Source organism: Opisthocomus hoazin, chromosome 4 (genome assembly GCF_030867145.1).
Source record: "Opisthocomus hoazin isolate bOpiHoa1 chromosome 4, bOpiHoa1.hap1, whole genome shotgun sequence".
Classification (NCBI taxonomy): domain Eukaryota; kingdom Metazoa; phylum Chordata; class Aves; order Opisthocomiformes; family Opisthocomidae; genus Opisthocomus; species Opisthocomus hoazin.
Genome location: NC_134417.1, coordinates 91141027 through 91168372, shown reverse-complemented (window position 1 = coordinate 91168372; position 27346 = coordinate 91141027). Strand labels below are relative to the sequence as shown.

General features: G+C 43.7%; 1 protein-coding gene across 7 annotated transcripts; it reads left to right on the top strand.

The window, feature by feature from the left end:
• Positions 1-602: 602 nt before the first annotated feature.
• On the top strand, positions 603-22096 carry SEC22C (SEC22 homolog C, vesicle trafficking protein). 7 transcript variants are annotated; one of them, XM_075419879.1, is made up of 8 exons: positions 603-623; positions 6169-6222; positions 6837-7046; positions 9225-9388; positions 11268-11450; positions 16367-16485; positions 17076-17141; positions 18779-22096. In XM_075419879.1, exons 3-8 carry the CDS (start codon positions 6865-6867, stop codon positions 18977-18979), a joined length of 915 nt encoding a protein of 304 aa, XP_075275994.1. In that variant the 5' UTR covers positions 603-623; positions 6169-6222; positions 6837-6864; the 3' UTR covers positions 18980-22096. The 7 variants fall into 7 exon arrangements, with proteins under 7 accessions (XP_075275994.1, XP_075275993.1, XP_075275991.1 ...); XM_075419878.1 differs by lacking the exon at positions 603-623 and adding an exon at positions 632-688; XM_075419876.1 differs by lacking the exon at positions 603-623 and adding an exon at positions 1239-1524.
• The last annotated feature ends 5250 nt before the right edge of the window (positions 22097-27346 follow it).

Here is a 27346-nt window from a genome sequence, read left to right as displayed (position 1 = left end):
GCAGAGGAAGTTCCAGCTGAACACAAGATAGAACTTCTTCCCTCTGAGGGTGACGGAGCCCTGGCCCAGGCTGCCCAGGGAGGTTGTGGAGTCTCCTTCTCTGGAGATATTCAAGCCCTGCCTGGACAAGCTCCTGTGCAGCCTGCTCTGGGTGACCCTGCTTCGGCAGGGGATTGGACTGGGTGACCCACAGAGGTGCCTTCCGACCCCGAACATTCTGTGACTCCGTGACACCATATGGCAGCGGTTAACCCTCGCCTCGACACGGCCGCAGAGCTATGTAACAAAATAAACCTAAAGCTACAGCGGAATGGAACGAACGTCAATTTCCCGCATCGCCCTCGCTGCGCACGGGCTCCGGCGCGGCTCCCGCCACGGCGACGGCCCCCACGCCCCGACCTCCGTTTGCCAGCGCGGCTGGGGCTCGGGGCTCTCCCCCAGGCCCACGCACGTCCCCGACCTGGCGTGACGGTGGAGCGGGGGGGGGGGACTGCGGGCCGCGACCCCGGCCCGGCGCTAAGTGAGCGCCCCCCCGCCCGGCGCCGGCCCCGGCCTCCCCCGTCCCGGCGTGCCCCGCGCGGCCGGCGCTCTACCCGCCGTCTCGGTGGGCGGAAGCGGGCCGGGTGCGTTGCGGTGTCGTCGCCGGGCGGTGGGGCAGGCCCGGGGCTGCGGCGAGGGGCGGGGGAAGGTGAGCGGCGGGGGGTGGGGTCCCGGGGGTGGGGGGCTCTTCCTCCTCCTCCTCCTCCTCTTCCTCCTCCTTCCTCTCCTTCGTCCCCCTCTGGGTCCCCGGGGACGGGGGGTGGCCGGGCCGGATCGGCCCGGCCCGCTGCGGGGTGTGTGTGAGGGGAAGGATGGGCCCGGGGGGGGTGGGGGAGCGAGCCGGGGTAGTGCGGGGGTCCTCTGGCAGCGAAGTAAAGTTTGGGGGGGGGGCTTGAGGAGGGCAGTTGGGGGATTGTGGGGATGGGATGGGGTGGGGTGGGGTGGGGCGGGGATCCTGCCGTGTGGTGGTATTTCGGGGTTCCTTGGAGGGCTGGAGGGGTGTAGGGGGGATGGGAGGCCGGGACGCTGAGGAGGGCTTGGGGTGTCTTGAGGTGAGCTGGGAGAACGCGAGGGTTTGGGATCTGTGGGATGGGAGGAAGTTTTGGGGGTGGCTGGGTGCTTGAGGTCTTCTTGCCCTCTTGGTGCCTCTTTATCTCTGTAGCTTGGTGCATCTGCCCTCCCGAGGCTGAACTGTCTGGGGTAGAATTATTTAGGAGTCCCTTTATCTTAGAGCTTTCCTGTCTTCTCGAAACAGCAAGTCAAGTTTGCCTAAGTAGTGTTATTGAAGAGCCTCTTTATCTTAAAGCTTTCCTGTCTTCTCAAAACAGCAAGGATCTAGTTTAGTTTAATTACAATCACTCTGGTAAGTGGAAGTTTTACATTTACAGGTATCAGGTGTATGGGGAGACTGGTCTCCTTCTCTGGAGATATTCAAGACCCGCCTGGACAAGGTCCTGTGCAGCCTGCTCTGGGTGACCCACAGAGGTGCCTTCCAACCCCCACTATTCTGTGATTCTGTGAAAGAGTGCCCTGATGGAAGGGGGTGGCTTGCAGGGTGTTTGGGTTTATGGAAGAGTGCAGGGAAGGGCTGTTCTTGGGACTCTTAATGTAGGGGAGAAATAGGGGTGGATGGAGGTTAGGTATGTGTAATGTGGTAAAACAGGGTGGGTATGGGAAGGATCCTTAAGTTACGTGAGCTGGTGAAGGTATGGAGATGAGCTGGTGGGCTTTAGGAGGCTTCAGGGTACAGGTTGGCGGAGTGGGTGCATATTTGGGAGTAGTTTAGGTGGCTGATGTTTCTAAGAGATGAATGTAGGGGGAGAGCTTCAGGGCCTGACAGAGTTGTTATGATGTGGTTTGGGCAAGGGTTAGGAGGACTGTGCGTTGAGGCAGCGCTGTTGATGGGGGAGCTGGATGTTGGGGTTTGAGTTTTGCATAACATGCTTTATTTCTGGTAATCGACAGGAGTATGCATAGACAGAAGATTTGTAATGGTGAGGGTTTTCTGCATGCTGCCCTTTGGGGATAGGAATAAAGCCTGTAGGGTTTATAGGAGCTCTTGATATCCACAAATCCTGTTCTAGAAGTTGAGATAGCATGATGCTTTCAAATGGTTTTTATTCAGGGTTAAATCTGGAGAGTGGCTCTTGTTGTGCTGTGAGTCTGTGATAATCAGTAGCTTGGTCAGCACTGCTGAGATGAAGATGAGAAATTTAACAACATTTCAGATTTGCCTTTATATATATGTGAAAAGAGGATAAAATCCGCCTTGTGACCCTGCAGAGAAGTAGTAATTCTCTGTCATGAACCATGTCTCAATTTCTGTTTTCTTCTTGTTGGTTGAGACTTAAACCAGCACTTGAGCTGCAGCTCTCTTAAATGTTTTGTGTTTGGTTGAGTCAAGGTGAATCTGTAACGTGTTCTGGCGTCCCAGCTGTAGCTGTCTGTGGCTCTCTGAAGCGTACCCGCCTGAGGAAAGATGCGTTAGGTGCAACAGTTACGATCGTGTCCCAAGCTATGAAGTGTCCAAAAGAACTTCCCCGACTGCTTCAGGAGCCTCCTGGGCTATGGTAACACTCACTGAAGCTTTCTGCTCTTTCTTCAGCAGGAAGATCAGAACTAGACATAGTAATTGGGTGGTGCTGGGTTTGAAACTGTCCTGTGTGCCACCTCTGTAAAGAAGGGAGACATGACTGAACAGGGAGAGAAGGCGAATGCTTGAGGCATACTGGTAACAAGGCAGCCCCTGTCAGTGCGATGCCATTCTTAGAAGCTTCTGCTTTTGACAGTTAGATAAAATAATTTCTTGAAGAACAGTATTTTTAACATAATTCCCTCCATGAGCTATGCATTGGTTTGCATTTGCTTTCGTAGCCTTTTGAGTAGGTTGTTTTCTAAGTACAGACAATAAGGTGGGAGTTTGTCTAGCATTTGGAGAAGTGCAGCGCTTGTGATTTGGGTCTAATCTTCTTATATGAAAGAGCTTGCATAACAGTGTAGTAAAGTGTAAGAGGTCTCATTAAGGCTGCGTTAATGATCGCTGTGTAGTCGCTGGAGAGAGTTGGCTGCTACTTGGGAAGCGCGGATGGAGGAACTGCGCTGCAGATAACTTCTTAGGTACTCACTGTGGGAATACCCTGAAGGGTCTTGTTTGTTACAAGACTGGTAAATTTGTACTGTTTGTTTGAGTCTTACACAAAAGTTTTCTTCTGAAGTGTTGTTAGATGTACAGGCGCCTCAAATAATGAAAAAAACAATCTTTGTTTACTTCAGTCATTAATTGTAACTTGTTCTTCTGAAAAAATCGCTTAAAATATTTCTCAGGGTTCTGCCTGCTTTGTGCCAGTAAAATAGCTGGGCTGACTTGATGTTATTAATTCTGAATACCACAAGATTTGATAGCTGCTTAATCAAAAGACACGAGTACGTTGTCAGCGTTCGTGACCTGAGTTCAAAGGCTGGCCACGTCAAGTCGGTTGCAGATAGTTTGGGCTGCTAATCATACGCAAATAGAAAGAGACCGGAGAAGGAAAGGACAGGTTGATCTGAACTAGTAAGGTCATGGATTTACCTGGTTATGTGCCTGCCTTGATCAGTCCAGTAAGCAGTGATAGCATGTGTTCACTTACAGGGGCCGTGGCGAAATTGGCTTGCAAAGAAATGAAACTTTCAGGGGAAGTGAGATTAGTAACTGTTACTTGCCACGGGCACAAAGCACCTTCTGATGCGCAGGTAACAAGAGGCTTGTGAAAAAGGAAGAAGAAAACCCAGCGCCTCTCTGAGGTGCGGTGCCCGAGTAGGTGGGCTGGGGGGGAGTGGAAGAGGAGAGGAGAGGCCGAGATGAGTTTGGGTGGTAGGTGGGTGGTGGTAGGAGTTACACAGAAGGCAAGGGAACCAGTTGCATGGATTTATTTTTAGGCATTGCCCTTTTCTGCAGGGTGATGTTGGCTCTCGCCTCGTTTAACTAAGCCTGTGCTACATTTGAAACAAATCCCTGAATTACAAAAAACTTGTAATTTTTTTTTTTTTAACTCCTCAGGGGTCTTTACAGGTATTGTTCTCAAATCTCACACCTTTTTGCTCTTGTAGGGAGTAGGGCGTTAGGTATGCAAACGTTCCTTCAGAGTGTAAATGTGAGCTGTGTGAGAAGCAGAACCGGTGAATGCATTTCCAGTGTTTTTTTTCTGAGATTGTGCTGACCTGCTCCCTGCGGAGACTGGAGTCACTGCGCCAGCCTTTCGCTCTGTTGGGGACATACCTTTCTTTTATACACATTTGCCTGTTTTCTCAAAGCCAAAAGGCACCTAAGGTGTCTGTCCCACTTGCACTTAACAGCTTGGTTGTGTAAGCTTCATTTCCTTAGGCAGCAAAACTACAAATTCACAGGTGGGTGGGTTTGAAAAAAAAATAAAAATCAACCCTTTGGGATGAAAACAGCAGTGATAGTCTGATAGTACCTTACAGCAGGTGCATTCTCCAGGGAAGGAGCGTTGACTCGTTTCTCCAGTGAAGTCTGGCATTTAGTTTGGAAGTCTGCCTGGTGGTGACTGATACCAGATCTTTCACAGGAGAACAGAGAATCCCTCTGATGGGCAGCCGATGTTTAGCGCAGGCCTCGTGCCCTGAAGCGTGAAGGTTTGGATGTCCTGGAAAGTTGTATACTTTTATATGTGCGGTTGGTTAGCTATAGGTGATGTTATCCCTAGTGATGAATGTATATATTAATATTTTTTTAATCTTAAACTCTTGCTGTTGGTGGTTTAGTCAGTTAAATAATTTCCTAGGCTAGATACATTTTAGAAAATGTCTTTGGTTTCTTAGTTTGGTGCCTTTCCATTTTCCTGGTCGTCTTCTGGCTGTTTCTGGGAGGTAAATGAAAGTGTTCAGTGTGTTGCCCCGGCGGTGTTTGTCGGGTGGGATGTTCTGGAGTTCCACTTCATCAGCATTGCCAACCAGTGACCATGAAACTGTGCTGCTCTGAGCAACAGCGCTTAAAGGTTGACTGTGTTAAAGTCAGTATTTCTGAGCTGGCAATTTTCATTTTTGTTTTCATTCCGCTTTTATGTTAAAGTTTAAGCAGCTTTCTGCACTGTTTGTTTCATGGCTACTAGCACAACACATGGAAGACTGATGTGATATTTCGAGTTGACATGTAATAATGTCAACCTGAAGTTCTTTTTGATGCATGCTGAAATGAAGTTAGTGAGATTAGACTGATTTTACAGCTCAAAGGAGTACTGGAGAACTGTGAGAGGGATAGTGAAAAAAATTAGCATCTAATTCTCTAATCTCTGTTTTAAAAGTTCAAAAGAACACTTTTCAAGCGATGTGTAATCTTCTGTAGTTTTAATTTCCTTTTCTAAGGAAACAAGTTATGTGCAATTATACTTTCTGTCAATTCCTCTGACAAGCGTTAGTTGCTTTAGCATGCTGGCTAATTGCAGCCACCTTTGGCAGAGGGATAGTTCCGACAGGGTGTGTGGAAATGATTCCTGTGGAGCAGAAATGAGACGCTCTCAGTGCCACTCGTGGTACGAACTCAACCGTTATTAAACAGAGCAGCTCTACGGGCAAGAGAGTTTATGAATGCCTGAGCTTTGCTCTCTTACCTTCTTAGGTGGGAAAAACACTTGATGATGAGAAGACACGTGTTTCAAAGAAACTTTGAGCATCACAATGGATTGTTTGATACAGGCCTGTTTAAAGCAGTCGTTCCCTCTATCAAAAGTCTGAGTTCACAGTGTGATTTTTTTCTTTTTTTTCTTAATGCTTCGTTAATGTAGTTTGCCTGAAGCAGTGTAAATGCCTTTTTTTTTTTTTTCTTTTTTTGTCTTGACTTGTTTGTGATAATCACCAAAAGTCTGCTGATTTAGAGCTGCTCTTTTACAGGAAGCTATGATAACTTAAAAACAGTACTTGGGGTGTTAGAAATATTTTGCATATCGCTTCGTAGTGTCTTTGCATCTAGGAATTTAATTACTGGATAAAAAAAACAAGTTGTTTGTTTTCCTTTAAGCGAAATACTTCCTAGGTTATGTTTACTTACTGCATGGGAGATCTAACATTCTGAATATGTATATATGTACTGGTCATTCGTTTTCTAAAATGCTCATTATGGTTATTTTTCAGAGATTATGTGAGCTGCTGCGTTAGTCTTCTAACACCTTGCACTGAATACTCATGGTATGTCTGAAGGACAGATCTCTTGTGTGTTCTGAATGTACCAGGTAAATCCTAATAATAACTTAGCAGAGGAGATTGTGACCTGTTAAGGAGTAAGAAGTCGAGAGAGGGCAACTTTTATTCTGTATTCAGTCCTAGCTGATTCTGTAAAAAAAGCCCGACAGGCTGTAGCCTAGAATTTATTTTTGTGTTTGTGTGTTTATAGTAGAGAATCAGATAACTGCAACACTAATGCAAATATTTGCAACTCTAGTGAAGATGCAGCGTGTCAGACGGAGTTAGCCAATTTCCATCAATACCTTTAAGAACTTTTCTCAGCATTTCTGACGCATGAGGTAAAGCAGAAGGAGGGAAAATAATGATGTTTTTCAGTTGATAATTCCCCTGTCAAATCCCCTGCCTTCTACCTTTTTGTCTGAGAGGCGCAAAAAATGGACACAGCCGTGACCTTTGTGCACAGTTTGATTGCCTGTCCGTAGCAGTGATGTCTCAAGAGGTACTGTCAGTAGCAGTGGTGAATAAACTCTTACCTTGACATATGTCTGGCTGGCATATTGGATTGTAAGTAACTAATACCACATCCATTAACCTATAATTGGACATTTCATTTTCAGGTTGTCCTCATGAGTACTCCAGTGGAGAATGTCCATGATCTTCTTTGCCTGTGTGGTGCGGGTGAGGGATGGACTTCCCCTCTCAGCCTCCACAGATTTTCATTTCAACCCGGACTTTCTGGAATGCAGAAAGAGATTAAAGACATTATCCTCAATTCTGGCGCAGTATCCGAGTCGAGGCACGGCAAAAGGACATGACCTCAGCATACAGTAAGTCCCTGCTGTTGGTTGGTTGGATTTTTGACTTCAATTTTTGAAATGATTGTCCTGAGGATTAGTTGAGCTTTAGGTATATTCTGTAGTGCCTAACTCCAATCTGAAATCCCACCATGCATGTCTAGATAGTAACATCTAGGCAGTGTTTTAAAACCTTATTTCTCAACACCACAGCCCCACAGCTCTTACTCAGTTTGGTAAGCATAGGTTAAGAATTGCTTATTTTAATTTTTGGGTTTTTGTAGCAAACGCTTTCTGCTTTTGGTGGGCAATACTTATTACTGTAAGCAATTGGAGTATCTTGGACTTCCATGAATACCTTGTAAGGTGGCATCCTGGTGCCTAGGTATTTTTTAGCCTAAACCTCAACCCCTTTCCTTCAGGAGTGCTCAAGTCTCGCTGATGCCTGCTCTCAGGCCCCTGCAGTTCTGATTCTGGCTTGCACAGGGCTGCCCTGACTCCCTTCTACGTGCTGCCCGCTCCATTTTCTGAATACCAGCAGGGTCCAAGTCTCTAGAAACTCTGGCTGATGGCTGTGTCTTGAGGAGGCCTGAGGCGTGCTAACAGTATGGAGAAGTTATCAGTCTTTGCTTTTATTTTTTGGAGAAGGATCTACTAGTCTCTATTTTAAAAAATTGAGGTTTCCTTCAGAGATGAGAATTTTCATTTACTATTGATTTTCGTTTAGTTCTGAAAATGAGTTTTAGCTTGTGATTGCATTTCTGAATAGCGAATGCAAGAAAACTTGAAGTGACCCTGAGCTAAAACGAAGTATCGCTTTCTGGGGGAGTGACTGGAGAAAGAAAATACATGGACTTACACTGAATCTATTGGAAAAGCAGAGATTAGCATTTTAATTCCTTTTCCCTCGAAGCGATCTTATGCCCTTTAGTGCTAATATGTTCTTCTGCTTTTAATCTTCTGTAGTCTCTGCAGAAGTAGCTATGCATGTGGCTCTGAAATGAGAAGAGTGCAAACGGATACGCCGCAAGAAGGCTATAAATTATTGACAACTGGGGAAAGGTAGTTTTATGCAGGCATGGTGTTGATCCTCAGCTGCGAGCTGAGGACGAAAGGAATTTAGGGAATGTACCCAGTTGGGCTGTAACGGAGCTAATCAAAACCAGAAATCCCAAGTACATAGTACAATGAATAAATAAAAATGTGATAAAATAGAAGCCACAAGTATTTCTGTATGAGAGGGATGAAATATGTGAACAGTAGAAAAGAGAGAAAATAGAGAGAGAGAGTAATTCTTCAGCTTCAAAACTCTGGTTTTATCCTGAAATATTGCTAACAAATAGCTAGCCTATAAGGGAAATTTCCTCAGTCGTCTTTTGGAGATAATTACAAATCTGTGGTTATGGAGGGGATTGTGAAAGTCTAGCTATCTACATTATGAATGCTGATGTCTGAACTAGGTGCCCTGACTCCCATCTTACTTAATGAAGCCTAGACGAGAGCGTTTTATTTCATCCTTAAGACCACGCGTACGTTTTGGTCAGATGAATCCCCCATTAAGTTTCCTAGAAAGTTTTTGGGCTATCTGTGAGTGGAAACTTCTGCATAAATGTGGCTTCAGTGTTAGAGGAACCCCTCTTGAAGTAGAACTTTAGTTGTGCTGTTTTTGGTACAAACTCATCTTTATTTATTACAGATGACTTGGGAGTAACAGTATTTAAATATCTTGGTTTGTGCAAGTTAACAAATATCTCTTGCTGTTAATATGAAGTTGTCATATTCAGGGGGGGCAAGGAATACATCTGCTTGCTTCCTGTTGAACAAGCTGGCTTGTTTTTACTTTTGTTTGTGGAAAGCCACTGTGTTTTCTTTCAAAATCTTCTTGCCTGTGATGTTTTCTGGCCAGCTCTTTTCTTAGGTGATTTAAAGCCAGCCTGAGAAAATAACGTCCTCAGTTTTTACTGATGCAGCAATTTAATCAAATCCGTATTGTGATCTTTAGTATGCTAAGGCATGCTGAAGGAGTTAAGAAGAAATAAGCATTAGATCTACAGGGGCTGCAGGACTATTACAGCAGTGCGAACAGTTTGGTGTTTGCAGTCTGCTCTTTCAGTGCACTCTGTATGTCTTGCCACAAAGCACAGTTTACTTCTCATGTTCAGCGTGACTCTTTTACCTTTTTATGTTGATGTTACATTTTTTCTTTTTCAGTTTCCTTTCTTCCGGGGATATTGCCTGCATGGCAATCTGCTCCAGCAATTACTCGACCGTCATGGCGTTTTGCTTCCTGGAAGAGCTTCAATGGGAATTTGCTGCTTCCTATGATACCACAAGCATCAGTTTAGCTTCCAGGCCATATGCTTTTCTTGAGTTTGGTTGGTAACTTTGTCCTCTAATAGTAAGAATTCTTTGTCTGATAGTTTTATGATGTTAAACAATGTCTTCCGGCCACAGCCTGATCGTAAGAATCTAACTCTCTGTGTGTGCCTTTGCATGCCTGTCTAGGAGGAGGGGCAGAGCTTGTAACTACATTAAACTATTAGATTATTGGTTTTGCCGTTCCTGAGAGCCCCTGTAATAGATGAACAAAATGCTGTGGTGATTAATAAACAAGTGCAGAAGAAACAGAAATCCACATCTCGAACACTTTCTAACTTAATCTGACAAGTAGAGACAGATGAGTACAGGAAAAAAGGGAGACAGGATAGATTATTATGGGTAGCTTCACTTCTGGCATGACTTAGATTTGTGTAATATGTAATAATCATGATTAGTGTTTCTTTTTTAACCTGATATAAATGATTTTCTTACCCAGTAGACCTACTCTACTGAACTTTGCACCTCTGAAAAACAATTCCCTTGCAGAGAGAAACTCTTTTCTGGGAAAAGATAAGGTATTGCAGTGGGTTAGCATGCTTCTGTCCAGGTTCTGATACTAGTGTTAAGCTCATGCTTAAAAGATTGAGAAATCCACAAGGAAAGCATATTATACAGCCATCCTGTGTTTTGGGTGGATTCCCTGCAGGGCACATTCCAGGCACATTGTAATTTTATGGTCAGATCCAAATTACCCCTTTTTTAACTGGAGTAGGAATTTGGGAATTTCTAGCCGCTTTTAATTGCATAAGGCTCTTATTAAAGAAAGAAATGCAAGGGTTGTTTTTTTCATTTTTACTGTTATACTGTATTTTGTTACCGAATCCACCTACTCTTACTGTGTGCCATGGGTTTTGTTTGTTTGTTTGTTTGCTTTCTCCTTTCCTGTGTATGGATCTAGGATGCACTTGATGTATAAGGTCTTAGCCTTTTGCCTGGTAGTTACAGATAATTGTAGCAGGCTGACTTAAGGTAAAATACAGGATTTTTCACTAAGGAATGCTTGTGGCACTGTGTGTTCTAGCACAACATAAAGTCCTCCTCTGTGATCTCAAAACTCACGCCTGAGCTATTACATATGTATCATATCCAGTAGCAGCTGTGGTCAACCTATGCAAGTCTTCTAGTGTAACAGTATGTTAAGGATATGGATTTTACTTACAGGATTTCTGTGTTTTATTTCCCTAAGCGTTTGAAATAGCTTGAATTTGCCAATATCTTTGCACAATTAAATAGGAAGTAGCAGTATCCATGGTGAGGTACTTCAGCTCCGGAGGTATAATCAGTTCATACTTGGACAAATTCTCTACGTAGTCTCAGTGCAACTCCTGTCAAACCAGCAGCTACATTTGTGGGAAGGGATTTGCTTGCACATGGTATTAAAGTGTGAGAGATGAATCAGGGTGATCTGTATGTAGATCTGTGGCTTGGACGTTGGTTGAATCACTGTGGAATTGCCTCTGCTGGTCAGAGTTGCTTCATGACTCAAATATAGGTTGAATTAATTTATCTCTGTGCTGGAAAAAAACGAATCCTTGACATTTTTAAAACAAGATGTGAAATTGCTTCTCATGATAGTTCATGGGTAGTTTAAGATAGGTGTTACATCCACCCTGGAATGTGAAAGCTTGTTTTCAGCCCAGTGGCAGGCAGGATGTTGAGATTTGAAGTATCCAGAAGGGAGTGGCTGTGATATAAAATACCTAGGGAAGGTGTCTTTGTTCCCTAACCAGCAGTGGCATTTTATACCTGAAACTAATAGGAAATGAAGGAAGAAAGGAAAAACAGTCAAATAAGAATGCCATGATTTGATAAATAATTACCTAAAGGACTTAACTTATGCAGAGCTAATTGAAGCATGTTCTTATATTGTTTCAGATAATGTCATTCAGAAAGTGAAATGCCATTTTAACTGTGCAAGTGGCTCCCAAACGAAGGCCAACTGGGAGAAGATTGAGGAGGAGCTGAAGTTCCGGCCGCCGGTTCTGCTGAAACTGGAGGATACGGAGCTGATGAATGGGATGGCGAATGGTGGGCACACAGGCGTTCATGTGGAGGTTGGTAAGTTACTACTACACGCAGGTGACAGTAGATTTCCTGAACCTAACTTTGCAAATGGCAGAAAAACAAGTAACAGCAGTGGTTCCTTTTGGACTGAGAAATACATATAATGTGTATGAAACCCAAGAAAAAACGACTGCCTTTCTATCACAGTAGACAACATATGGTCTTTAGAATATATCAGGGATGCATCAGAGCCTTTAAGGACTCTGGGTAGTGTCTTTTTTTCCAGCCTTAGATCAGCTTCTCTGTATGGACAATTGGTTGTAACTGGACTTGGCGTTTTCCATGTTAAATTCTCCTGCTTTTAAATTAGTTGTTTGTTAAATTTTCTATGGCAAAAGAAGCTCTACTATTTCATTGCCTGTTACAAACTCTAGCAGAAGATACGTAGTTAGAGTCTGATTGAGTTGCTTCAGTGTTGAGGAAAGAAAAAATGAGAAGAATATGAGTTGAGGGTAAAACTCATTCCCAGAATCTGTCTTGGGTTGTTCTCCCCTCTTTGCTTTCTCCTTTTACCTTACTCTTCAACATTTAAAACTCTGAAAGAGGATATGTGTATCTGTATAAACAACACGTAGAGGCTTGACAAGGGAACTTTTTGTAATGAATAGAAGTACTAACCTCTACTTATTTATTGTAAAATTCGTATCTTCTTATTTGTGTTTCAGTTGCGTAATTGAAGTCCTGTCTACTTTCTCTACGAATTGAAATGCTTTTAGTCCTGTTAGCATGGTGGCGTAAATGCCGCTGGAGTGCCATGAGCTTGTATTTCCTCGTTTTTGCTGTTCTTGGCTTACGAAACACTAATAAAATCAAGTTCCACTTGCTTAGTCGTCTTATTTCTGATGGATGCACTGGAATCTAATTTGACATAGGTATTTTAAGTTTAAAATATAGAGGAGCAGCGGCCAGGAGGAAGGAAAAATAGAATTGAAAGTGCTGTATTTGCCAGTCAGATTTGTGAGTGCTCCTCAGAACTGTGCTTGAAGATTACATATTTTCATGATGTGACAGGGTTTAGAAATTCTTTGCACTGGTGCAAACAGTTTCAGTGCTAGTAAACACTTGCAAGTTAGTCTGTGTCCACAGATCAGAAACACAGCTTCACTTCCCCCATAGTCTTAATTGCTTTCTTTTACTTTCCATCTGGCTGTGTATTTCTGGCTATTCTCTCTGGTCTAACCCAAATACTCTTACAGATTGTTCTGCCTTTATTTTAAGGATCATGTTTGTGATCATCTGTTTCCTTCAGCTGGAGTCAGCTTTCCTGGCTTATGTCTCTCTCCTCTCTTCATTACCTACCAGCTGAATCTCACTTTGCTGCTCTAAGTTTAGCTGTGTAGATAGCGTTTGTTCCCGTATTAATGTTATTTATGTTATGGCTCTGCTATACAGGAGACTTCTTGAGCATACGTTGAGGTGTTATGGTCGCAGGAGAGCAGGATTTAATGGTGTCTGCATTCTATGGTGAAGATAGATCAATCAGTGGAGTAATCAAAGCATCAGTCTCCTTACATGGTTGTAGCTGATTCCTGTCGTCTTTTGAGCTGTGTGATCACATCCCCTGGCTCTTCATTTTAGTGTGAAAGCAATCTAAAAAGTCAGGGCAGTTTTGTTCTTGTTAATATATATGGGAACAAGACCTTTTTAAAATTTTTTTCTTTTCATTTTTTTTTTTCATTCTTTCTTTTGTTTTTTTCCTTCCTTTGTTAACTAAACTCAGCCCAATTCTTGCTAGAAAGTCACTAGCATTGTATCCTTGATCCGCACCTACACAACCTCAGCTGCTGATGGCAAAATCCTCACCTTGTGCCTCGGTGTGGGCACAGCTGATAAAGCTCTGGAGGACAGTGGGGTGTGTATACAGAAGAAATGCGAAGTGTAAGTAGCGCTGTGGGAAGAGGGAGGATTTTCACGTCAGAACTGGCTCTATGAAGTAGAAGAACAACTTGTGCTATTTGTCTAGTAAGCATGCTGTTAAATTATGCACCATCCCCTTGATGAATGTTCTTAGTCTTTCGTAGGCACACAGCGAGTCCTTCACAGAGTCCTTTTTAAGGTGTTTTTTGAAGGTGTCTTGCATCTCTGTCTTTTGTGTGCTTGTATTTGATTTTAAAATGTTTGAGTCCGATTTCATTTTTCACTCCTGGTGCTGGCTTTATCTGGAGCTTTGAGTATGTGACTCATTGTCAAACCCTCGTTGTGCTGTGCCTTGAAGAGACAGAGTGGAGCGTGGTGCAGGCATTTGTGTCAGTCTCCGGTTAAATAGCCAGAGGCCTCTCCTAAGAAAATCTTTTATAAGCAGAAGTTTCAATTTCTTCATTGTGTGAAGGTGTTTTCACAGAGTTGTTCTGTACATGTTCAAACCTGCAGATTCATTGTTCCTGGGTGCTAGATAATCCATGGTCCCCAGAACATCTGCTATATGGTTCTTGTACTCTGAAGCATACAGCTCTTCTACTTGAAGGAGAAAATCAGTTTGAATCCCAATTAGCATTTAATCGTGCTTGTACAAAATTGTGCTGTCTTGGACTAAGAGTGTTTGTACTCTCTTTTTCGCTTATTTAATGTAATAAGCAATTCTAGTATGAAATTCTGTTTGTAAAAATATGATTGAATTCACTCAAGGAACTGTAATAGTTTTTCCCTAGCAGTACCCATCTCACTTGTTCTGTGCAATTTCAGTTTGTGCACTAAACCTCAGAATGATAGAGCAGAAATAAAGCTCCACAGCAAACAATTTAAAGATCAGTTTTCACAGAGTCTGAACCCTGAGCAACCGGATGTTCTGGTCACCCCTGCATCTGTGACAGCGATTTGTTTTATCCTACTGGACAAAAAAAACCTGTTACTTTTGCTTAAGATTCCATGCTGTGGTCTTCAGCCTGCAGGAGCAGTATATTGCGACTCGCGTTGTTCTTCCCTGGGGACTGGAAGCTCGTGACATGTATCGTTTGCAAGATCCTGTTCAATGAATGACGCTTGTGCACAGTAATTTTTCTTGGTCTGAGAGGCACTGTGTGCCTCCGAAGAAAACCTGAGAAACTGAGGAAGAAAAAACAGTAGTCTGTATTAGGAAATTTCTGAAAGAGGTAGATACATAGCTGCAGCATTATTTAGTTTATCAAAAATAATAGGAAAGGGAATACGCAGGCCAGTGAACAAACAAGCTGGTACAGCTTTTTTTTCAGTGTACTGAATTTTTCTGTATAGCAAAAAAGCAAAATTGCCTTTGAATGGTAGGGTTGCTTGCACCATTTATTTACATGAACACGTGTATGACAGTAATATACAGTAATACTACATAATGTGACGTTTATCAAATGGAATTGATACAGCTCCTTTTGCAGCTGGTTTGGAGATGAAATTACGGAGGTATGAGTGCATACCAGACAAATTAATTACATAGACACTTACAGAAGGTACTTTATATCCCTATATTAATTTGGCATCAAACTTTTCTCCATCTATCTTTCAAAGCCTCTCTTGAAGGGGAAGACACAAGTGTTTTCCTCTCTTAAATATTGCAGAACTGCATGGTTTGAGCTGTTACGGTGTTTCATCTGTCACTGAAACGCAGCCAGGGGTGATCTCTGCTGTGTTGCTTGGTTTCTGTGCAGTAGTCAGGTGCTGGCTGCATCTGGACAGGAGACAGAAGATCCTGAGAGCTGGGGAGGCTTCTTGAGACCTCATTCCTTCTCTCCTGTGTCTAATGTATAATGGTGCAGGAAAAGATCTGGATTTGGTATCTGAGGGGCAAATGCCCCTGCTTAGTGTTATGCTGACAATGTTGTTCTTGTGGTGATGCAAGGGCAGGGAGGGTATGGCAAAAAACATAGGTGAGTGTCTAGGTGTGGTGTCTATTGTAGAGCTAGCTAGCATAGCTAGGGGAAAAAAATCAGGTGAGCTTTTGGACAACCAAGACCCTGAACTGGAAGCAGCAGATTTCAAAGTTAAATTTAATCTGTAATAGTGGCTTTGACCATAATTGGGTGTGTATCAATTAGATCGTCCTGAAGAAATGGTGTCTGGGGATGTGGGTGTCAAGTAGTAGTAATGGAGAAGGTGAGAAAGGAAGGAGACAGATAATTCACTACTTGTGAAACGTGGGCAGGTTGGGAGAAATGGATTTTTAATGCACTGTAAAATGTGGCTTGAAGGCCAAAACCTACAGCATCCAGTTTAATTCCTAGGCCCCGGTTTTGACCATATCTTGTCAGGGGTAAGAGCAGAAGTTCTATGACAGACATTTCTCCGCTGGGAACTGGGTAGTACCATCCCAACAACTCCTACAACTGTTCTACCAGCAGAGCATCAAAGTCCTTGGCTCCTACAGTTGTGTTCTGGCAACTGCTTGATTAGGGCACCAAACGCTGTATGGAAACAAAGGAGGTGAAAATAAAGGGCTGTGTACAAGACTGAGCCCTCAAACTTCCAGGGGAGAAGAAATGCACAATTGCCAGTGGAGGAAGAGATGAATCGCTGCCTTGCTTGTGTGGGTGTCGGAAATCTAAGCTCTTTCCCAGACCTTTGGGTGCTTAAAGCCTCTAGCTTTTCTACTGACCTGTTAGGAGTGTTAAATATGCTAATCTGCTGTAATAAACAGTTGAAAAATATCTACGTGCACCATAGAAGAAGACATTAATCCCAAATAGCTCAAGGCCAAATTCTATTGCTTAATCTGGTTAAAAAATATTCCAGAGCTCTTGCTGATTTGTAGGTGTCTGAAGAACTGAACAGTGTAATGCACCAAAAAAAAGGTTTTTTTGTGTTCATAATTGGTCTTCTCTGGAGCAAGCACAAAAGGTTTGAAAATGTTTGAAACCCACAGAAGCTAATTTGAGTCATTTTATGTTAAAAGATTACAAGTAACAAGTGCAAACTTTCACTAACGTCTTTCTGTTTTTTTTAAGTCCCTACTTACAGAATGCAGCGTGTGACTCCCCTGGGAATTCTGTCGCTTGTTCTGAACATCATGTGTGGAGCTCTGAACCTCATTCGAGGAGTTCACCTAGCAGAGTATTCATTTCAGGTAACCCTGATTAAAATCAGACCTGTAAATGAGTCAAAGGGAGAGGATTATTAAGGGTGGCTGTTCTGCTTCCTAGTAGAGCGTACGTCTTTCCACCAGAAGTGTTCTGTTTGTCCAGGGAATGTGCAAGTGATGGCTCACTTGCTAGACCTCACATGTTTTGTTGTATATCGCAGCACCTTTACATTTTATTCTTTTCTAGGGAGATTAAAATTTGGAGAAATATCTTAGTCTTGCCAGGCTGGCTGGATTTCCCTCCCGCGCCCTTGTATTTAGTTCTAGATGCTTTTGTGTAAATTTTTTTTTTAAATAAATGTGAAACTCTAAACAACCTTTAAAAAAGAAAAAAAAAAGTGCCCAGATTGTATGGTGGCACAGTTTTATTTAGCAGGGATTGTCACATAAGCCTCAGTTATTAATGTCTTGTTGAATGGTACTGATCTTGCTGTTGCTTAACACTGTTACAGTCAATCACCGTAAACTAGGATGAGAGGTGCTTGATGAAATACAGCGCTCTAAAATAAGCAGTGCTTTCTAAAAACTGTAGCTGACGTAGTTCCTTGTTTGTCACTTTTTGTTTATCCAAACAGGAGGACCATGAAGGAATTGGAAACGTGATAGCTTTTTTTCTACCTTTTCTAGCCTGTGTTTTTCAGGTATGTGAACTGCAAACAAAATGCTTTCTGATTTTTGATATTATAATGTACAATACAAAATCATTTTCAGCTAAGCAGAGGAACAGTTTGGTTTTTAGTGTCCTACGTAGGTGATTCCACAGAGGTATTCCATGAAGTGGCACAAATACAGCTGAAGGCACAATTTGACCCTTGGCAAATTGCAGTTGCAAGCTTTTTCAGTGCTTTCGTGTTTTAAAATGCCAAATTGGGCTGAGCATGATAAAAAAAAAAGTGCTAGCCCAAAGACGGTTTGTTTCCCAAAGGGCAGACATGTTGTCTTTCTGACGGACTTAGTGATAGGCTTTTGTACCATAACCACCTTCAAAGACTAAGCAAATATAGGATAGTAATGTTATTTAAAATGTTCTAATTTACATTAAAAATTACTTTTAATTCTTGAGACAAATGTGGTTCCTGGTATTTAAAACTTGCAGAGAGGCTGTTCATTGTACCATCATGGATACAATTTGGTGTCTTTCAGCCTCCTTACACCTCTGCTCATGGCAGAGCTTTGAGATGGAGATGTAATTTGGATGTAAATACTTGATGCAAGTCATTATTCACAAAGAAAGGCTCTGTCCTGCTTTTTTCCAGTTAGTACCTGAAGCTGGAGAAGCTAAATAGAGTTCTCTCTTATCCTTTTGATCTATAACAGTCATCTTCACAAAATGCCTGTGCATAAATTGAGCTCAAATGTGAAGTGCTTTCTATGTGATGATCTCTACTTGTGTCATCAGCACAGTTGGAAACTGTGACCTCAAGTGAGAAAGCATGATCTGTTACTGCCTGAGTTAGAAAAGTAACTCTTCTGCCAGCACTTTGAGTTTTTAGTTTTCTCCTGTAAGGGTGGTTGCTCTTCACACATGCCTGGCAAGTGGGTTCCACGTGTTCTTGAATTTAAAAAGAAAAACAGCCCAAACGCCCAGCTAAACCTGTTAACAGAAATGATGATCTTTCTACCAAGTTAAGTCTAGAGAATGAATCATAGAATCACAGAATGCTTTGGGTTGGAAGGGACCTTTAGAGGCCAGCTAGCCCAACCCCCCTGCAGCGAGCAGGGACATCTTCAACTGGATCAGGTTGCTCAGAGCCCCGTCCAACCTGACCTTGAATGTTTCCAGGGATGGGGCATCTCCCACCTCTCTGGGAAACTCATTCCAGTGTTTCACCACCCTCAGCATAAAAAATTTCTTCCTTATATCTAGTCTAAATGTACGCTCCCTTAGTTTGAAGCTATTACTCCTTGAAGTCCATCCCAAGAACAAATAAGGCAGAAGCAGATTTGGATTTACTGTTGTCCTGCTTCTGAGCCTTTGTCTTGCAAAAATCATATGTGGTTTTTGAAAGCTGGCTCAGCTTTTGGACTCCTTTAGTCTGGGACAGGCAGGAGGGACTCCGGTTGCTCTGGGAGACTTCTCTTGATGTCTGTGCTTACCCGGTAGCATCTGGGTTGAGGCCACCACTATGGCTATTCTTGGAGGACATTTCAACATAGGAGTTGAAGGGAGGGTTTTTACTTCTTAGTGATGGCATGGATGTGCCAGCAGTTCCTAGCTATGTCTCTCCTCTGTATGTACAACTTTAATGCTAACACTGTCTCTCTGGTCCTTTTGTAGTGTTACTTGTACCTCTTCTACAGCTCGGCAAGGAAGGTGAAGACATTTGTACTCTTTTTCTCCATTTGTTTATGCAACATTTACTTGTACGGGTTACGGAACCTCTGGCAAATAGCCTTTCACATAGGAGTGGCATCTCTTTCTTCTTATCAGATACTGACAAGGCAACTCATGGAGAAACAGCCTGACTGCGGAGTATGAAAAAGACTTGGGGTTTGCTACTATTTTTACAACGTTTTTTGTATTGAACTGGCCAAAAATAGCTTGGAGTATTTTTAAAGATTTGTGACAACGGTTATTGCAAGGAGGGTATTTCAAAGCAACTTGCGATAAAGTAGGATACAGTGATTATTTCAAAGATACAGTGAGGAATGTGGCTGTATTTAACATGGCATGTGGTGGTTCTGCATGGTAGATCTTGTCAGGTGTCATCAACAAAGGGAGGTTCTCCTTACCAGAAACAGGCTTTTACTCCTGGATCGATACCATCGAGACAGCATTTTGCCGTGCGTTTCTGGCTTTGTGACAGTTTGGCAGGGCAATGTCTTGCTCTGCCAATGCTTCCAAAACTATTAAAATTATGTAGTAAAATGAAGATAAAAGTGGTGGGTAACATTCTTGTCCATAGAATTTGTTAAGCATTCTTGGTAAATCTAAGTAAAGGAGTTGTTTGCCATAATTACAAGAGTTCCATATCAGTGGGAAAAATGATGTTAGGAGGAGCTTCAGGAGAATTTTTCTATGTTTTGAAGGAAAGGAAAAGGCTGTGGCTCTTTTAAAAATCATAAAGGCTATAAATATCTCCTGGCTAAACAGCGCATCGTAGTTAAGTATGTGCTCATTGGTTAATTGCAAATATGCTTGGGGCAGCATAAAATAAACCAAGTGAATAGAAGCAATCTTTCAGCTCAGGTGGCCTTTATTTCCTTGGTTAAGGTCACTCTTTGTAAAAGGGCAATACCATGTTTGCTTGGTCTGTACAGATAATAAATCTTCCAAGCCTGCTTATGACAGGCCACTGACTCCTTCACCTTTTTTTAAAAAATGTGTATAGCTGGTGAGTAGAAAGCTGTTTCCAGTAATGGAAAGCAAGAGCAGGTTCTCTTTATTATATAAAACGCCTTTAGTTAATGGTGTTGAGTTCTTACACGAAGACGAATTGATGAGCGTGCACTTTTGAATATAGCAATGCAAAGCTGAAATTCTTCACCTCTGCTGCACTGTGTGTTCTTCTGTGTAGTGTACTGAGGTGCTTATGGGCATATTAGAACATGTATGAATAATGCGTCTTTTTAAAAAATGCATAGCATTTTGATGCAGCTGTCCTTGAAGGGTTGTAGAAACTCAACTGAGATGATGTAGAGAACTGTAGGGGTGTTATTGTGGAAGTGTGGTCCTAGATTTCCTCTATTTCTCCCTTAGGAAACTGTTTTCTGGTTGCCCCATTTCTTCCAGCAAATGTCTCTCACCAAAGATTTATTTTACTCTCGCATAGTCTCTACCTCTGGTGGTTGCAAAGAGATTAACGTGAGGCAGAGTTGTCTTCCTCAGTTTGCAGAAAAGCTTAACAAAATTACTTCCTAGCATCTCAGTGAATGTTCCTGAAATCTCGTGATGTAAACACGAGTGTCAGTGGACTACTAGACCAGAAACCTGGGTGCCTTGGAAGTACTTCTGTGATGCAGCAGACAACGACAGCGGCATCGACAGGCAGCCCGTTAGAACCTGAACAGATTCTAGGACATCAAGAGACTCGGTGCTGGAGCTTTTTCCAGTAGTAGAATGTAGGTATTTATTTTCCATCCCATATTAGCCCATTTACTGTAACGGCAGCGTAATGAAATCCTTTAAACTGCGAGGAGTAATCTGGTAGGAATGATGGAGGAATGTTTTACCCAGCCAGTTAGGAAAACAGCTAGAGCTGTGTGCCATAAGGGAATACTCTTCTGTTATAAGAGAGTGGATTAAAATTGTTTGTCTGTCCTTACCCCAGTCTTCTACCTGAGTGCAAGTGGAGAAATGAAGCCAGAATTCAACCGTTGTCCTTAAGACACCCAGCTGACCCCACAGACGCGGGGGGTTTTAGTACTGACAAGCTTTAAGGTTCCGTGCTGTTCAGTCCCAGTTTTATTTGGTGATACGACCCACCTCCCAGCTCCTACCCTGTTAGCCTCCACCAGGCTGAAGAGTCCAGAAGAGCTTTACTGTTTCTTTGTAGGCTTGGCTAAAGCTTGGCCTGCTATAGCTTAAGGCACGCAGAGTGTTTACAACGGGGGCGTGGGGCTGGTGTGCCATTATCTGCTTTTAATTCCTCAAGCTTGTGTTGAGCTGATGGGAGGAAACTGCAACGTTCCCGATGCTTCCCAAGCACCTGTTCCCTTTATTATAAAACAAATCCATCCCGGTGCCAGGCGGTGTTAGCAACAGCTCTGCAATGAGGGTGGTGGAACAAGGTGTTTAGATAGCTTGTGTAATTAACGTAATTACAGTGGGTAAAGATTAAATTCATCTTCCGTGTATTTGCTTTTTCTTGGAAGTGTTTCAGTAAAATCAAACAAAACGAGTTGGTTCAGTTCTGCCTTCATGTAATTTTTTTTTTTTCTTTTTTTGCTTTGTGGATGAGATGGAGGATGCGAGTAGATCTTTCTGCTAAATGAACAAAGCTCTGGTTCGCTGTTGGTCTTAATCCCTTTGCAACCTTTTTTTTTTTCCCCTGGAATATCTGTAAACCATATTAAGGAATCTACAGGGATGAGTAGATGTATGGTTTTTATACTGTTAAATTTTTCTGCTGGTGAAACAGCAAGAGGACTAGAACAGTTTACATTTGATCTCAGTGCTTTAAGATTTAATAGGAAAGAATGACTTGCAGTTTGAGTACGTGAAATCTGACTCAGAACGTGGGATTATGCCTGTATTGAATCAAATCCCCAAAGAGGAGTCCATCCGTTTTTCTTCGACTTGAAACTGTTTAATGTGGTTTGGATTGCGTCTCCTTAATTCTGTCAGGTTTCAAGATAAGTCTTTTGGAAACTTTTCCTCACCCAGCAGCACAGCACATGAAAATTGGCAAAGAATAAACTTCATTAAAGATTTGCAGTGCTTAGGCACTTTATGAAGCTGATCGTTTTCTATATTTTTTTTTCTTTTTTTCTTTCTCCTTTCTCCCAGAGACCTGTTAAGTTTGTAAAAGGTGGGCTGGTACCTTTTTAGACATTTTTGCACTGTATTAATAATTGAACCTGTGTAAATGTGTATAAAATCATTTTGCATGTTTATATATATATGTACATATATCTAATAAATGGCTTTTTTGTAGTGGTTCTCTTCATTTATAGTTTTGAAATAGCCGAGTATATTAGAAACAAGGTTGATCAGCCATTTCATTTTCGTATGCATCTTTAGCGTTTCGTGTGGCAGTGTTGAAAATATGTTAGAAATAAGGTCAGCTCTTCTCTTTCAAAAATAGCTTCAAAATTAGAGTGATTTCCAGTGCTGGCATAGTGCAGCCTGGACTGTACGTGGTCGTGTACAGAAAGAAATATTTGTGTGAACTCGAGGTGGCTTTCTCTGGGGTAGCGTGCTCTCCTACCTCATCTACCTGGGTGCACACTGCCTCTCTTTGCTCAGGGGGATGTAGGTAGGATTTTTCTTCAGTCATCTGCATGCTGAAAAGGGACTGATTCATCAGTTGAACTATATAAATGTATTTATAAATATGTAAATAGAACCTTGCTTATCCGAACAACAGATTGCAGTAGGCCGTGATATGATCATAGAATCGTTAACGTTGGAAAAGACCTCTGAGATCATCAAGTCCAACTGTCAACCCAACACAACCGTGCCTGCTAAGCCATGTCTCAAAGGGCCATATCTACATGGTTTTTGAACACCTTCAGGGATGGGAACTCCACCACTGCCAATGCCTAACCACTTTCAATAAAGAATTTTTTCCTAATATCCAATCTAAACCTCCCTGATGCAACTTGAGGCCATTGCCTCTCATCCTATCGCTGGTTACTTGGGAGAAGAGACCAACACCTGCCTCGCTACAACCTCCTTTCAGGTAGATGTAGAGAGCAATATGGGCCCTGGCTTGTCTCAGGAATGGTGTGGCCAGCAGGAGCAGGGCAGGGATCGTGCCCCTGGAGTCAGCACTGGTGAGGCTGCACCTCGAGTACTGTGGCCAGTGTTGGGCCCCTCACTACAAGAAGGACACTGAGGGGCTGGAGCGTGTCCAGAGAAGGGCAATGAGGCTGGGGAGGGGTCTGAAGAACAAGTCTTACGAGGAGCTGCTGAGGGAGCTGGGGTTGTTCAGCCTGGAGAAGAGGAGGCTGAGGGGAGACCTTAGAGCAGCCTTCCAGTGCCTGAAGGGGCCTATAGGAAAGATGGGGAAAATATTTTCAGCAGGGCTTGTTGCGATAGGACAAGGAGCTTTTTTTTTTGTTATTGCAATAGGACAATGGCTTTAAACTAAAGGAAGGTAGATTTAGACTGGATATAAACGGGTTGATGGTTGGACTTGATGATCTTAGAGGTCTTTTCCAACCTTAATGATTCCATGATTCCATAAGGAAGAAATCTTTTGCCATGAGGATGGTGAAAAGCTAGAACAGATTGCCCAGAGAGGTAGTGGAAGTCCCATCCCTGGAAGCATTCAAAGCCAGGCTGGACGGGGCTCTGAGCAACCCGGTCTAGTTGAAGATGTCCCTGCTCATTGCAGGGGAGTAGGGCTGGATGACCTCTGAAGGTCCCTTCCAACCCAAAGCATTCTATGATTCTATGACCCGGCTCTTGGCCTTGTTGAACCTCATTTAGCTGGCGTTGGCCCATCAATCCAGTCCGTCCAGATCCCTCTGCAGAACCTTCCTACCCTGGAGCAGATCGACACTCCCACCCAACTTGGTGTCATCTGCAAACTTACTGAGGGAGCACTCAATCCCCTCATTCAGATTATTGATAAAGATATTAAACAAGACTCTATAGCTTGAACAGTCTTGCTCTTTACTTTCAGAGACCATGTTATAGGGGATTTTCCTGCAAAACTTGCATTTCAAAGTGTTGAAGTATGCGAAGGAAGATGTAACACAGTCCCCATAGGTCGTTTTCCAGTTGCCTGGCAGTGAGGAACAGGGGTTTGGTAGATTGCTGTTAGATTTTCAGGCTAGTCTCTTAGTGAAACTAGGCCTACTAGTTAGTCCTACCAGTCAGTCCCTAGTAAGAGCTTGTGGATTTTTTGGCCAATTTCAGCCAATTTGCTAAAGGCTCTGAAGACGCTGATTCATCAGGCTTTATAGAAATGAATGGCTTGATGTGACAGAAAATTCAGCTTTCCTACTGTCTGAGTGCGATGGGGTAGGGTATCAGCAAATGTTCTTTGGGAGAGTGATGCTCTGAATGGCAGGACTTAGAGAGGACACTGCCGAACCAGGATCCAAAGAATTAGCTAAAAATAAAAAAGCTGGAAGAAATCAGGCTTGTGGAACTAGCATCCGTCCTATGCAGAAAGGCTGAGGGAGCTGGGCTGCTTCAGCCTGAAGAAGAGAAGGCTGAGAGGGGACCTGATAAATGTTTATAAATGTCTTAACGGTGGGGATCAGGAGGATGGGGCCAGGCTCTTTTCAGTGGTGCCCAGCGACAGGATGAGGGGCAATGGGCACAAACTGAAGCAGAGGAAGTTCCAGCTGAACCCGAGGAAGAACTTCTTCCCTCTGAGGGTGACGGAGCCCTGGCCCAGGCTGCCCAGGGAGGTTGTGGAGTCTCCTTCTCTGGAGATATTCAAGACCCGCCTGGACAAGGTCCTGTGCAGCCTGCTGTAGGTGACCCTGCTTCGGCAGGAGGGTTGGAGTAGATGACCCACAGAGGTCCCTTCCAACCCCTACCATTCTGTGATTCTGTCATTCTGTGATTTCTTCCCATTTAAGATCCCTTCAGACCCTTAGCATTCGATGATTTTATAAATTTTCCTGTTCCCTGGACCTCCACAGGAGCAGTACCTGGATATCTGTAGCAAAAGCAAAACATGCTGGGGAAAGGGCTGGGTTCTTCCACTGCTTTCCAATATGTAAAAAGAGAAATCTTCTCTAGTGTCTGAGGCTTATTCTTTATCGAGAAGGCGCTTGTGGGTAAAGTACATCTGGGGGAACCGCAAATTCTTTAGCATTATTCTTCTGCTTTAAAGATACAGCCCTGTCTTTGCCTTGACTCGGCCGTTTCTCCCTGGAGCTTGCTTGGGTGCTGGCTTGCGGCAGCGGAACGTCAGCGGTAGAGCTGAGAGAGCTTCGGTGCCGCAGCGCTCGCTGCCCTGCGCGGAGGAGAGCGAGCGGAGCCGGCGCGTGCCCCTGTAACGGGGGACGAGGTAGAACAGTGGGCTGCGCAGGCAGGAGCTGGTAATAAGTAAAAGCTGACGGCGGGGGAGGGAGGAGAGAGCCTTACTCTTCCGAACTGCTCTGCCCTGTGAAATCTAGATGTTATTTTTGTTCTGTAAATAAATGATTGCTCAAAGCGTGTTTCTGCTCAAGATGCCAATAGAGAAGAACAGCAGCCGTTCCTTTCTGTTTTTTCCTAAGTGAGGGGAGAAAGCAATTATAACTCCCTTTCTCGTTTGAAGATGCTGATAAAAGGAGGTGGGAGGATCAGAGGGGCCCTGTGCCAAAAGAGGAACAACTCCGAAGGTGATAGAAATACATATTTTTGTTTTAAACAAAGCAACTCAACTTCTGCTGTGCGCTGACTTTCAAATGTGACCTAATTGTGTGTAAAAACTGGGTTTTTTTCTGGAGGGAGGGGATGTGAGGAAGGAAACAGTGGCCATGAGAAAAAGAGCGGCTCTGTCTTCAGATGCGTTACCTCCTGGTGATGCCGGCTGGCTCAGTGCTTGGGTCCAGGGCCGCTCCCGAAGCAAGCTCCAAACCAGGGGCAGGCAGGAGGTAGGGGCAGTTCAACAGTCGCTCTCAAGCGGCGTTTGCTTTTAAAAGTGATCAACCACAAGTCTTCACCTCCACGACGAGATGCCTCCGCTGAGGATGCTGGCTGAACGGGTCAGAGGCTTTATTCCACGGCTGCTGGCTTTTACAGGTACCTCCTGGTTGCCTGCAAACGAATCTCTGCTAAAGCTTAAAGGGGACCTTCTAAATGCCTATAAATATCTGCAGGGTGGGTGTCAGGAGGACGGGGCCAGACTCTTCAGCGGTGCCCAGCGACAGGACAAGGGGCAATGGGCACAAACTGAAGCAGAGGAAGTTCCAGCTGAACATGAGGAAGAACTTCTTCCCTCTGAGGGTGACGGAGCACTGGAACAGGCTGCCCAGGGAGGCTGTGGAGTGTCCTTCTCTGGAGATATTCAAGACCCGCCTGGACAAGGTCCTCTACAGCCTACTGTAGGTGACCCTGCTTCGGCAGGAGGGTTGGACTGGGTGACCCACAGAGGTCCCTTCCAACCCCTACCATTCTGTGATTCTGTGATTCTGTGAAAGCTACAACCTTTGGAGAACATTGTGGAAAGGAGCAATATCGTGTCAGCAGGGAAAGAAGGCGTGTTTGAGCTCCCCCGGTGTGAGGTGGAAATTAATCCTCTCCCCCTCAGTCTTTCTCCCCCAAAAGGCTTCACAAAGTGATACTTCAATATTTGACCGACTGCCGTGCGCTGTTTGCCCTCTGAAGTGCCGTTCTGGAAAAAATGAGGACCTCGGAGTGGGAGCGAGCAGTGTCTGCTACGTTTTCCCCTGCCGCAAACACGGAATACGGTGCGACAGTGTTCATCGGGCCCTTCAGGAAGGGCTGTTCAAGGAGAGACGCTGTCAACCTCTGTGGGTGGGCAGGTGGAAAAAAGGTAATATCCCTTCCCTTGGGCCTACCCCCCCACCAGGTACCGTCGTAGCTCTTTTTCCCCAGATTATACTGGTGAATAACAGCAGGACCCTGAGACCACGCGTGTCCGAGGCTAGCTTAAGCAGGTTGTTAATCAGGAAGATGCAGCTAAAAAGAGAGGGGTCTCCCCGTCCCTGAGGCTGCAGGTCTTTCCCTTGAGTCACTTGTTTTTTCTAGCCCTGGGAAGTCTGATCCAGGCTGCTTGTAAGAATCATTTTCAAAGTAATTAAATGGTAAAGCAAAACAAAGAGTCCTTAAAAGTCATTGCTTTCTGTTCCCACTTAACGTATACAATAAGCAAAACAAAGAAACATATAAAATCCCCTTTGGTGGAATAAATGTTGTTTCATATAAGAACGGGTAAGCAAGGCTTGAAATAATGACCATTAAAATGTAAAGCACCAGTCAGTACTGCATGACTTAGGGCTGGGAGGGCTGAGATTTATTCTTTCATTATGCAAGGAAAGACATTAACATACAAAATCCCTTCTTTCATGGCCTCTTACAGGGAAACACTAAAAAGCAATTATGCAGAAAGTTCAGCGCTGAAATACATTAGTGCCCATCAGTATGCACCACGCCAACCAAACAAGAGGCCTCCTCCCTGGAGATGCCACCTCCTCCTGCTTGCTGTGGCCCTGACTGAGAGCTAAGGGCACAGACCTGGCACGACTGGCCCCAAACTGCTGGTGTTTGCCT

Bases quoted from the DNA above. Each gene is read 5' to 3' on its own strand.
- SEC22C (XM_075419879.1), top strand. From the start codon at position 6,865: ATGTCCATGATCTTCTTTGCCTGTGTGGTGCGGGTGAGGGATGGACTT. The intron at 16,486-17,075 runs GTAACCCTGATT...TTATCCAAACAG, and splicing joins TAGCAGAGTATTCATTTCAG to GAGGACCATGAAGGAATTGG. The intron at 17,142-18,778 runs GTATGTGAACTG...GTCCTTTTGTAG, and splicing joins TTCTAGCCTGTGTTTTTCAG to TGTTACTTGTACCTCTTCTA.